The 12,500-nt window shown below is 39.9% G+C and overlaps 1 protein-coding gene and 1 long non-coding RNA gene across 2 annotated transcripts in view; one reads left to right on the top strand and one right to left on the bottom strand.

Moving 5' to 3' along the window:
• The window catches only part of LOC124379948, a 10,083-nt gene extending 8,126 nt beyond the window's left edge, over positions 1-1,957 (bottom strand). Inside the window, exon 1 of the long non-coding RNA XR_006924551.1 lies at positions 1,759-1,957. This is a non-coding gene — a long non-coding RNA (uncharacterized LOC124379948). The remainder of the gene's footprint in view (positions 1-1,758) is intronic.
• cdh16 (cadherin 16, KSP-cadherin) overlaps positions 1-12,500 on the top strand; it is a 37,676-nt gene that overhangs the window by 10,912 nt on the left and 14,264 nt on the right. Inside the window, exons 7-11 of the mRNA XM_046840598.1 lie at positions 4,843-4,968; positions 5,342-5,492; positions 5,839-6,051; positions 7,016-7,092; positions 11,485-11,676. Of these exons, the coding sequence (XP_046696554.1) occupies positions 4,843-4,968; positions 5,342-5,492; positions 5,839-6,051; positions 7,016-7,092; positions 11,485-11,676 (759 nt within the window). The remainder of the gene's footprint in view (positions 1-4,842; positions 4,969-5,341; positions 5,493-5,838; positions 6,052-7,015; positions 7,093-11,484; positions 11,677-12,500) is intronic.

The raw sequence follows: 12,500 nt of genomic DNA, 5'->3' as shown, positions 1-12,500 counted from the left end.
GCACATGTGTAACGAATGCCATCCTTTTCACGTGTGGAACATCATTACAATCTGAGTTCACTCAGGGATGTATTAAGTGGCGGACCGAAAGTTTGTTTATACTCTGCCTCGCACTTTAAGCGTATTTTTAAAATGATTACTATTAAACTTATGCATTGCCAGAGGTATAACATAAAGACACTAAAGTTAGCGCAGTGTCACTGTGGCTACTCACTCCGTACTGAAAATATGATTTGTAGTGCGCATGCGTGAGATTGCGACCACTTCCTGCTCATTGCTAACGCTAGCGATATGGATTTTTTTGCGTTTTATGTCCAGCTTCAAAAATATCTCTTAGAAGGAGAAAATCCTGACAATTTCGCATATCGAGGGAGTGAGTGAACGACAGATGGTAGAAATAAAGACATTTGGTAAAGTCTGCAAAAATAAATAGAACAGATAAGTACAATATATCTTTTATTAAATTAAATAGTAAATAAAAAACACACATCTGTATTACACAAATGGGGTGTAACAAATTAAAACTATTTAATTAAATGTTTCCATTTATTTCATTTTATTTAATCAATTTAATTTGTGTCACTTTAATCAATTACTCAATTAAATTTATGTAATAAAAACATGTATTGCATTAATTTAATTTATTGTATTTTATATTTATATATTTTATTCTGTATAAAATATTAAATATTTTATGTTAGTTAACAAATCAGATATTTTATTAAGAATTTATAATTAATTTTTTAAATGTAAACCAGGGTACATACAGAACCGTGAATTTTGTGTACCGTTACACCCGTAATATATACTGTACTGTGTGTGCATGTAAAAAGGAAAAGAGAGAGAGAGTGTGTGTGTGTGTGTGTGAGTGTGTGTGTGTGTGTGTGTGTGTGTGTGTGTGTGTGTGTGTGTGTGTGTGTATGTTATTTCTTTGAAATAAAGACACCATAAAAAGGTTTTATCACTTTGGAAAGTGTTCTGTGTGCATGTGTGTGTACATGTCAAAACACTGTCAGGATTTTATAAATCGTGCATTTGAAAAGCCTCTGCCCACTGTTTTGGGTGCTGAGATGTTCATGTGGGTGGTGGGAATCACAACTTCTACGACTTGCAATGCTGAAAGACTAATGCTTTTCTTTGCATGGAAGTTGGCCAATACAGACACACACACACACAAGCATATCAGCACAGAAGCATGACCACACAGGGACCAGATGGAATTTATTCCCTGTTAAGAAGAGTAGTCAAAGGCACAATTTGTAAAACCACACAGAAGACCTGCTCTCTCACTCCCTTCTTCCCTTTTGCATATTCACAAAGAGTGACCTTATTTATACTATTTTTAAGTAGTGGGAAAAGGTTTCAGGGTTTATGATAATTTTAATAATCAACCAATCAATCAGTGTTTGAGTCATTAATTATTGTTCTAATAACAGGTTGGTGTGTTCTGTGTAATATCAGAGTATTTTCACATAAACTCAGGTGAATAAGTAAAGAATCTTGTGACAAAAATGATCATAGGAAAATTATAGTTATAATAAATCATAGGCTTTTGGATGCTTAAATACATTTAAAGCCAAAAACGTTTGTACTTTTACTCAAGTGAGAGTTTAAAGGGACACTTTGACTTGTACATGAGTCACATTTCACCGAGTGTCTCTACTGTAACTCAAATACAGGTTTTGTGTTAGAGACCTGCAGGGGACGGATTTTTCCCCGTGCTGGAAGAGAAAGAATGAGAAAGAGGCAAACGTTCACCTTTCCTTATTTTCTTTCGTTTTCACTTTCTCTCTTTAGCGCCCACCCGAGTTTCCTTGCGGAACTGCACGCCTTTTCTTAGCGTCCGTCTGAGTGCACGCGCCGGCCCGCACGTCTTTCTCACGTCTTTCTCACGTCTTTCTCTGGTCACCATTCGGCGACTCTTCCGCCCGTCTCTCCTGGTGTCTCTCCTCTTTACTGTCGCCGGACTGAAACAGAGCGCACTGATTAGTCTCATCAGCTGCAGGTGTTTCTTACCGTTTGTTCCCTCCACCTCCACCTCCACCTTCACCTCCACTCGCTCACCTCTGGCACAATCAAATGGCTCCACACACAGCCAGCTCCATGAAGACCTGCTGGAAATGGGTTGGAGTGGAAAACCTTTGGGTGTCTGCTATAGAACTTTAAACTCAAACCTGTTAAACAAACCAAGTGTACAGTTTATTAGGTATAACTACACTATGTGGACAGAAGTTTGTGGACACCTGAACATAATTTGTGCACAGGGTCATTGTCATGTTGGAACAGGTTTGGGTCTTCTAGTTGAAGCGAAGTAAAAATGTTATGCTCCAGCATCCAGAGATGTCCTGTACAATTGTGTGCCTCCAAATTTGTTGGAACAGTTTGGGGAAGAACCAATTCTGGATGGAAATAATTATAATAAATAATAATACATGTAAAAGGAACAATAATAAATGTCCTGTTTTCTGTATGCTTTAAATGGTTTGGAGTGGAAGATCTCCAGCTATAAACCCTATTGACCACTTTTGGGATTAATGTAAACTTTGATTGCACCCCAGGCCTCCTCATCTCACCTACATCAGTACTGGAGGAGTGGAGCATATTATAATGGTAAATGGGAACTAACTGTTGAATGAGATGTTCAGGAAGAAGAACATAGCAATCTTAAGGTCTGGTGTCCACAAAAATGTTGTATGTTCACAATAGGTTTGATACTCCTGCAGCTTTTCTGAGGGATGCCCTTTGCTCCTCACCTGCTCCTTCACATTTTTATCAGCATTATCCAGATTCTTAAATGTCACATCACTGCATATCAGAACAACCTTTCCAAAGCCTTCCTAGAAAGCTCCATCCCCTGACTAAGAGTCATGCTCAAACGCTAGATCCTCCTCCACTAAGAGCAGCTAAATTAAGACCAGAGTTTGAAGTTTATCTCCATCGGTGCATCACTGCTCACTTCATAAAGCTTGCACTTCAAAGACCCGCTTTATCAGACTCTACCCTGCCACAAAAGTTAATCATTTGTATGGACAACCCGAAGCCTGGAAACTAAACAGATGACATCACGTTTGTTGTAGAGCTCCATTTTTAGAACGCAGAACAGCTTGTTAATCTCCTTGAAACAAAGCTGCCCTGCTGCAAAGCTCTGCAAATGTGTGCAGAGACGTGGAAAGAGAAATTGGCTGGCATGTGCAGTGCACACAGAAGGAGACAGGACGCTCGTGGAACCATCTCCATAACAAACGGAGAAGGTGCAGGACCACGGTGGATGTGCACGTGGTAGTCACGCTTAGCTTTAAAACTCCTCTCCTAATTCGGTGCTTTTTCACACCCCGTCCATCATCGGCTGTCACTCTTTTTTCCCAGCAGAGTGGAAAATCCCTCTGCAGTCGGAGCAACAGCTTTGTTTTGGCAACGGCTGACCTCATTACACTCTCCAGTAACGCTGCTAGACTCCTCCTCACTGCTTCAGGGCCTCTGCTAAACTTTATATAAACATGATCTCTGTAGCACTGCTCCATGTGGGTGAAGCTTTTGTTTGTGGATTTTGTTCTTCTGAGCACGCTAATGCTTTCTGATACTCGTTGAATATGATCTATCTATCTAGAGTGTTTTATGGTTTCTGAGAGACACGTGCATGTTCCTTTTGTTTCTATGCAATAAACACAGTAATGTAACGCTCTAAAGATCCATTTTGACCAAACGATCTATACATGTCCAGAACTTTACTCTCATTGAAAAATCCTCCCTCAGCATGAAGAACAGCTTCACACACACTCAGCATCCGATTGTTTCTCCAAACATTTTCCATGCCTCTTGTAAAACTCACCAAAGATGTTCTTCACTAGTTGGAGGTTTTCTTGTTCATCTCAGAGCAGTTCAGTAGGAATGAGGTGCTGTGACTGGGCAGGTCGATTCCATGACAGATAAACACTCCAGACGACTGTCTGTTCTCTAAATAACTCTTTCTAAATAAGAGTTCGGACGTATTCCTCGCTTCGCCTCATCGTCTTGTTGTACGGTGAAGTCGCTTCCAGTGAGCCGCAGTCCAGACGGAACTGCATGGTGATGAAGTCTGGAATGGGAGTCATGTTGGTTCCATTCACTATTTGGAACCTTCCCTGCTCCAAAAAACAACCCCAAACCATTAATCTTCCACCTCCATGTGGGGGTGAGGGAGTCTGATCACATCTTCTCTCCTGTTCTTCAGCTTACACATGTTCATCTGGTAGACACAAATGTCTCATTCGGACTCCATAGAAGTTTTTTATGTTTTTGCCTTTTACAGAGTTTGTCACATAGAAACTAAAGAAACATTCACGTGTTTCTCAAAAGCCATAAAAGACCCTGTGTTTCCAGACTTGCAACAGGCTCTTAATGTAAATACTGAAGAATTAATATCATCTTCAGTAAAACAGTTCATTTCCTTGACTCAGACTTTTTCAGTTTAGCAACAAATGGATAACTGGCTTCTTAGCCAGCACACACACACACACACACACACACACACACACACACACACACACACACGCACGCATGAACTCCTGCAGGTTGACTGGTCGCTCTGTGCTTTCAGACATTTGGTTGTTGTCCAAATTTCCAGCTACAGTGTGCAGACCATTTTAAATGTCAGCTTGCTTTCTGTAGACTACACTTTCCAAAACATTTCTCTCAGTCGAATAAGTTCTTCAAAAGTGTTCAATCATGATCATTTTGATCTTCTGCAACATCAGATTTAAGAATAGAATGTGCTTTTGCATTCATCTGAATGTGTGTGTGTGTGTGTGTGTGTGTGTGTGTGTGTGTGTGTGTGTGTGTGTGTGTGTGTGTGTGTGCCTTCAGGTGAAATGGAGTGGGAGTTTGGTAGAGTACAGCCTGGAGGGGGAGTTTCCAGAGATGCTTTTCACCATCAGTAGAGAAGGAGTCATCTACCTGAATGCACCTCTGGACCGAGAAACCCAAGATCAGGTGAAAAGAACAAATGCTACAAAAACGCTCACAAAATCCTTTCAGTTTATTTGTGAAGATCCAAGATTTTAAACATAGTTATATTCCAGTGGTGGACGAAGTATGTAGTTACAGCAGAGATTTACTCAGTAAAACTTTCACTTGAGTAAAAGTACAAAAGTATTTGCCTTTAAATGTACTTAAGTATCCAAAGTACTATGATTTATTATGGCTTTAATGTTCCTTTAATCAGCTCGGGTTATATGAGTTCGAACGGCAGCCCCATTAAAGAACCGTCATTCTTTGAACAACACACCCTGCTAAGCTCTGTGCTCAGCCTGGATTCTCACTCACTTGGCAGATAATTAAACGCAAATATGTTTCTGTGTCTCAGTTCCTGATCAGTATAGTAGCAGAGAGACCAGATGGCAGGAAGATCGCAAAACCTGTCGAGCTCAGGGTCATGGTGGGAGATGCAAATGACAACAGACCGACCTTCCCACAGATGCAGTACCACACTGTTGTCAAAGAACTCGCACAGAAAGGTTTCTCTCTCTCACACACACACACACACACACACACACACACACACACACACACACACACACACATGGTCATGCAGCCAATTAATCATCACAGTATGATTACACACACACTGGGAGACACTAACGGTGTATGAGTAATTAATTAGATGTCTGTGATCATTTCATTCATTTGTACAATGTATGACAATTATTACAGAATTAATCTCTAATTACTGTTAAATCCAATTAAACTAAATACAACTGATATTTCAGAGGGAATTTGCTGATCAAACATTTACATTTATAGATGTTCCTGTAGGCTGCATGGATTTTGCCCCTCCTCATTATATTTCTAAATGCCCAACAGGAACTGAGATTCTCACAGTTCAGGCGGCCGATAACGACGACCCCAAGACGGATAATGTGCGGATCTTCTACCGGTTGGCAGGGCAGGTGCCAGAAAGCCCACGCCAACTTTTCCGTGTGGACCGAGATTTGGGGGTGATCACAGTGCAAACCGACAGCATGGAGGGCACGGCACCACAATACACACTCACAATCATCGCTGAGGATGCTAAAGGTTAGTCACGCACCTCTCATAATCAGGCATCAAGAAGAAGAACATGTTTATTTGTCACATTACAGTACAATCAGGTGTGGTCTTTCTGCCTGTCAGTCCCAATGAAGTAGGAGTGGTCTTTCTGCCCATCAGTTCTAATAAATGAGGTGTGGTCTCTCTGCCTGTCAGTCCTCATAAATGAGGTGTGGTCTCTCTGCCTTTCAGTCATAATAAATCAGGTGTGGTCTCTCTGCCTGTCAGTCCTAATGAAGTGGTTGTGGTCTCTCTGCCTGTCAGTTCTAATAAATAAGGTGTGGTCTCTTTGCCTGTCATTTTAATTAAAGTAGATGTGGCTTTCTCTGTTCTTCATGCTGAAGGTACATGTAGTCCACCATTTCTTAAAGCTAATACATATTTTCTGTTTTTTAAAATACCAAAGGCAATTTTATGCCATCATTTGCATTATTGTGTTTATTATGAACTACTCATAGTTTTTTAAATACTCTGTATCATTGTTTATGTATTGAGACACACAGTGGCATTTCACATAGAAAGATGTACACGTTGTTCGTTTCAGAAAAACTCTGTGCCAAGCGACACAAAATGTCCTGTTTTTGGCCTTAATCATAAATCATGTTGAATATGACACAGTGAAACACCATGTGTACAAGACAAGGTGTTGAGAAGAAACATCACAGTCCAGATGTCCTTGTTGGCATTTATACTATATTATAACTCAATTCATTTTTAGATGAATTTTTCTCACACACACATGAACACATGAACTATATGTGTTTGTGTACAGTGACAGTGTGATATGTGAGATGTGTCATTTCTGACAGGTTGTTTAGGAGGGAAAGTGACACATGACCCACATCACACAACAGTTGAATGATTGTTCATTGCAGTCCATGCTGTTGGTTATAAAATGTTACAGTAACAATGTGATGAAGTGACCTTGAGTCACATCTTTCTTTTTCTGCAGGACTGAACAGCTCCTGCACAGTGATAGTTAAAGTTCTGGACGAGAACAACAACCCACCTGTCTTCTCTCAGCATGAGGTATGTGCACAGCTTTATGTGTGTGTATTTGAGGTCTTGTGAGAATGAGTATAATTCTGTGTGATGGTGTAATGTGAGGTCTCTCTTCCTGTCAGCTTTAATAAAATAGGTGTGTTCTCTCTGCCTGTCAGTTCTCATAAAGTAGGCGTGGTTTCTCTGCCTGTCAGTCCTCATAAAGTAGGTGTGTTCTCTCTGCCTGTCAGTTCTCATAAAGTGGGCGTGGTTTCTCTGCCCGTCAGTCCTCATTAAGTAGGTGTGGTCTCTCTGCCTGTCAGTTCTCATAAAGTAGGTGTGGTCTCTCTGCCTGTCAGTCCTCATAAAGTAGGTGTGGTTTCTCTGCCTGTCAGTCCTCATAAAGTAGGTGTGGTCTCTCTGCATGTCAGTCTTTATAAAGTAGGTGTGGTCTCTCTGCCTTTCAGTCCTCATAAAGTAGGAGTGATCTCAAAGTATGTCAGTCCTCATAAAGTAGGTGTGGTCTCTCTGCATGTCAGTCCTCATAAAGTAGGTGTGGTCTCTCTGCCTTTCAGTCCTCATAAAGTAGGAGTGGTCTCAAAGTATGTCAATCCTCATAAAGTAGGTGTGGTCTTTTTGCCTTTCAGTCCTCATAAAGTAGGAGTGGTCTCAAAGTATGTCAATCCTCATAAAGTAGGTGTGGTCTTTTTGCCTTTCAGTCCTCATAAAGTAGGAGTGGTCTCAAAGTATGTCAATCCTCATAAAGTAGGTGTGGTCTCTCTGCCTTTCAGTCCTCATAAAGTAGGAGTGGTCTCAAAGTATGTCAATCCTCATAAAGTAGGTGTGGTCTCTCTGCATGTCAGTCCTCATAAAGTAGGTGTGGTCCCTCTCCCTGTCAGTCCTCATAAAGTAGGTGTGGTTTCTCTGCCTGTCAGTCCTCATAAAGTAGGTGTGGTCTCTCTGCCTGTCAGTCCTCATAAAGTAGGTGTGATCTATCTGGCTGTCAGTCTTCATAAAGTAGGTGTGGTCTATCTGCCTGTCAGTCCTCATAAAGTAGGTGTGATCTATCTGGCTGTCAGTCTTCATAAAGTAGGTGTGGTCTATCTGCCTGTCAGTCTTACTGAAATGTATAGCATTTATGTTCGAAGGTTGAGTGTAAAAGTCTTTTGTACATTGTTACTGATGTGTGTATTTTGATCTTTGTTTAAGTCTCACTATTGGATTTGGAGGTGTATGTATATTTCTCTGCTCTGGTCTGGCAGATGCTGATTTGATTTACTGATGTGAGTGAGATAAAGATCTTCCAGGGGAATTTAAAAATTAATCTCAGGCTTATAGGAAAGGGTTGATATTGCAGAGGGTTTTTCCTGTTCAGTGTTTCAGCTGGATAGTGTTCTCAAAGATAATCACATTCAACTCAGGGAAGGCCAAGAGCAAGTTTATAGCAACCCAATAACATGCATCCTGTGGTCAATATTGCAGTTAGAAAAGCCCTCTAAATATAGACACATTTCAAAAGATTAAAGGAAGGAATAAAGAAAGAAAGAAAGAAAGAAAGAAAGAAAGAAAGAAAGAAAGAAAGAAAGAAAGAAAGAAAGAAAGAAAGAAAGAAAGAAGGAAGTAGGGACATGAGAAGGATAAAAAGAACAAAAGAAAGATAAATGGAGAGACTGATGGGGTGAAATTGGAGAATGATGGAGAGATAGATGGAGTGAAATGAGAGAGATAGAGATTTTATTGGGAAAGAATTTGTCATAGACATGAGTGATTCGGGGAGATAAAAGAAAAACGTATTGTGTTATTTATAGAAAAACAGAAAGAGTGATAGAGTTATGCAGGAAAATTGATAGAAGGAAACATCTAGAGAATAAAATATTGAAAGATAGACCTGATGAAGGTAATGATAAATAAAAAAGGAGTGTGCTATAGTAGAAAGATGGATAAAGTGGGTGAATAGATAGATAGATAGATAGATAGATAGATAGATAGATAGATAGATAGATAGATAGATAGATAGATAGATAGATAGATAGATAGATAGATAGATGTAATCCCTAATAATCACTAATTATTAATTAAATTATTTTACTTTTGACCAAAATTCCAGATAGATATCATGATGTTTTCCATCATATAAAGCAAATTAATTTTTCCATCTTTCAGAGGATTCCCCGTCCTGGTCGTGTCTCTCAGGAAATCTTTTTTGATTGCTATTCCTGGGGCGATCTTCTATAAAAAGCCCACCTTTTTTCATTTTTGTTGTGTTATGTGGAAAACCCCTCTCCATGCTCTTGCCTACGCTGTGTGAATAACACAGGAGTAAAGAGATGGATGTGGGTGTCTTTAAGAAAGAGCAATAACAGAAAAACCACAGCTCTGAAAGAACAATATTATTTTTAGAAACACTATAGAGATCTTCCTCCACCAAATTCTGTACGTTTTTATGAAAAAATGTACGTATAGAAAATGAAATGCATCTGGAATTAGGGGCAAATGCTCTTAAAGGCAGGTGACTAAATGTAGACTTTTATTTGTGGGCCTATCGGGGTGTATTGACCTTAAAAAGAACATGTTTATCCTGTAGTGATCTAAATTAAATAGTATAGAAAAGCATAAACTATTTATATACTGTATGTGCAAGAATGTACTAGAAAAATCATGCATCTGCAGTAATGTCTTTATCCTGATCAGGGTTTTTCACACTTTTTGCTAAACAGTCTAAAAAAATCATAAAACGCCCAGCATGCATGCCAAAAGAAAGACGCGTAGGCGCTGCGTATTTCCCCCTGCTGCTGACAGCGAGAACTTTTCTGAGACGAGGCCAAGATTTACAAGATGGACCTAGTCTGAGCTAATGCACTTCCAGTGCCAGGCTGCCAGTGTTCAATTATGGGAACATGCACCTGGAGGGCAAACAGTTTACCCTAACTCTTAAGCAATAACCACATGATGAAAAGATCCAGCTACATTGTGCATGCAGATTTTTATGGTTCACTGTTTAGCTGGTGCGACGTTCCACTGTAAAATAAACGGCATGTGGTTGTTTATTAATGTGTGTTTGCCAAAATCAGGGTTAATCTCCGTTCCCTTCAACACACACACACACACACACACACACACACACACACACACACACACACACACACACACACAAAAGCGAGAGGTGGAAAAAACTTTTGAGCAGGTTGAGATGGTGTGGCCATGTGAGTGTGTGATGGTGCAGTGTGAGTGTGAGTGTTGACAGATTTGGCCTGGTGGATCAGAGGCTCAGTGAGAAGAGCTGATTACTGTTCTCCCAAACATACTGATACACAGGCTGAGATAGAGAAGCTGTCCACCTCGCCTCGCCTGAACCTGCCAAGACTCACTGCAAGAACATGAGCTATGATATTATAAATAGAGTGGTGTTGTGCATCTGCAAGACTTCTGGTTCTGCTAGTTTCAGTGCTTCTCTGCTATACATATAAAAAAAAAAGTCGAAAAAGACTAAAAGTTGGAAAGAGTTTCTGTTTCACTATGAATTTATGATGATTCGATAATTAAATAAGAGCGATGCTCATCGAGTACATTTAAACATCGTCATGAAACAATTAATTCAATAAATAATATTAACTCATTTTACAGTATTTATACTGTAATCAACCGTACAGTATGTTTCTTTAATAATACCATGCACTGGTTTACGGCACATTCCTGTAATTTCTAGATTAAACATGAACCTGGCAGGGTTGCCAGTACATCACTGCTTTTCTACACTTTGCCCTCTGTAAACCTGATTTACAGTTTCTCCTCTAATAAATCCATGTACTATAAGATGACGTCAACAATAGAACTTCACATCAACACTCAACAGTATGTAAAAGAAGAAGCATAAAGATCAGCCATGTAACTAAACATTTCAGTAAAACTGGCAACACCAACTGGAAAAACTTTCTTTAAAGTGGAAAAAACACAGTGGAAAGCTGCATCACCTTTTACACAAAAATAGGAGGTGGTAGCATTACATTTTCCCTTCACTTGAACTAGAAGAGACCTGAACCTGTTCCAGCATGACAAAGCACAAACCCAGCTTCATGAAGATCTGCTTTCCATGGGTTGGAGTGGAAGATCTTCTGCTATAGAGCTCCAACTCTATTGAACAATAAATGTGAACGCTGACTGCACCCCAGACCTCCTCACCTTCTCACCTACATCAGTACCAGACTTTACAAACACCCTGGTGATTGAATGAATCTCCACAAAATCCAGTGGAACATCTTTCCAGAAGAGTGGAGCATATTTTAACAGCAAAAATGGACACATACCAATCTTATGCTCAGGTGTCCACAAACATTTGCCCATATAGTGTAGACATATAATGTGTTTTTACATTACAGATCTTCACTGCAGTTTGTTGATATCTGAGTTTGTACAAACTCCTCTTTTGTCTGTGTTTTTTAGTACGGCCCATTTCACTTGGCGGAGGATGCCCCGGTGGGTGCCACGGTGACGGCGGTGGCAGCGTGGGATGCTGATGAATGGGGTGGGGACAGCTGGCTGGTCGACTATCGACTAGAGTCCGGGAACGAGGACGAGGTCTTCTCTCTGGTGACAGACAGACAGAATAACGAGGTCTCTCTTGTCCTCGCTAAGGTACTTCCCTTGTCTTCATTCATTCATTGCATTTTAAGATAAGAAGAAAAAAAGTTTGGAAGTTCATGATTTTTAAAGGTTTTTAGTGCTCTGACCAGTAACACGACTTCCTGTCTGATAAAGATGTACCTTTTTTAAATGGGTCGTCTCCAACACGTTTTCTATATTAACACTCTATATTAACATTCTATTAGCTCACAACTGCTACGTATCCACCTGCTCTGTTTGAGAGCTCAAATGGAATCATCTGCCGTTAATGATGTGAAGGACTCTGTAGTGGTGCACTTGTGTATGACTTTCTATCGCTAAGGGGTCATCAGTTTAAATCATAACAATGTTGTGTTCAGGAGTTCAGGAGAACAGACTATGCCATGGTCCATAGTTGTGAGTAGAGCGCCTGTGTTTATTATTAATTAGAGGCATCGTAGGAAATTGTTTGTGTAAACAGGGCTGCTTTCATTACATGACAGAAATATGCAGTATCTTTATTATATATATATACAGTGAGGAAAATAAGTATTTGAACACCCTGCTATTTTGCAAGTTCTCCCACTTAGAAATCATGGAGGGGTCTGAAATTGTCAGCGTAGGTGCATGTCCACTGTGAGAGACATAATCTAAAAAAAAAATCCAGAAATCACAATGTATGATTTTTAAACTATTTCTTTGTATGATACAGCTGCAAATAAGTATTTGAACACCTGAGAAAGTCAATGTTAATATTTGGTACAGTAGACTTTGTTTGCAATTACAGAGGTCAAACGTTTCCTGTAGTTTTTCACCAGGTTTGCACACACTGCAGGAGGGATTTTGGCCCACCTCCA

This window comes from Silurus meridionalis, chromosome 26 (genome assembly GCF_014805685.1).
Source record: "Silurus meridionalis isolate SWU-2019-XX chromosome 26, ASM1480568v1, whole genome shotgun sequence".
Lineage (NCBI taxonomy): Eukaryota > Metazoa > Chordata > Actinopteri > Siluriformes > Siluridae > Silurus > Silurus meridionalis.
The sequence above is the reverse complement of the archived record's forward strand: the minus strand, read 5'-3'. Positions and strand labels throughout refer to the sequence as shown.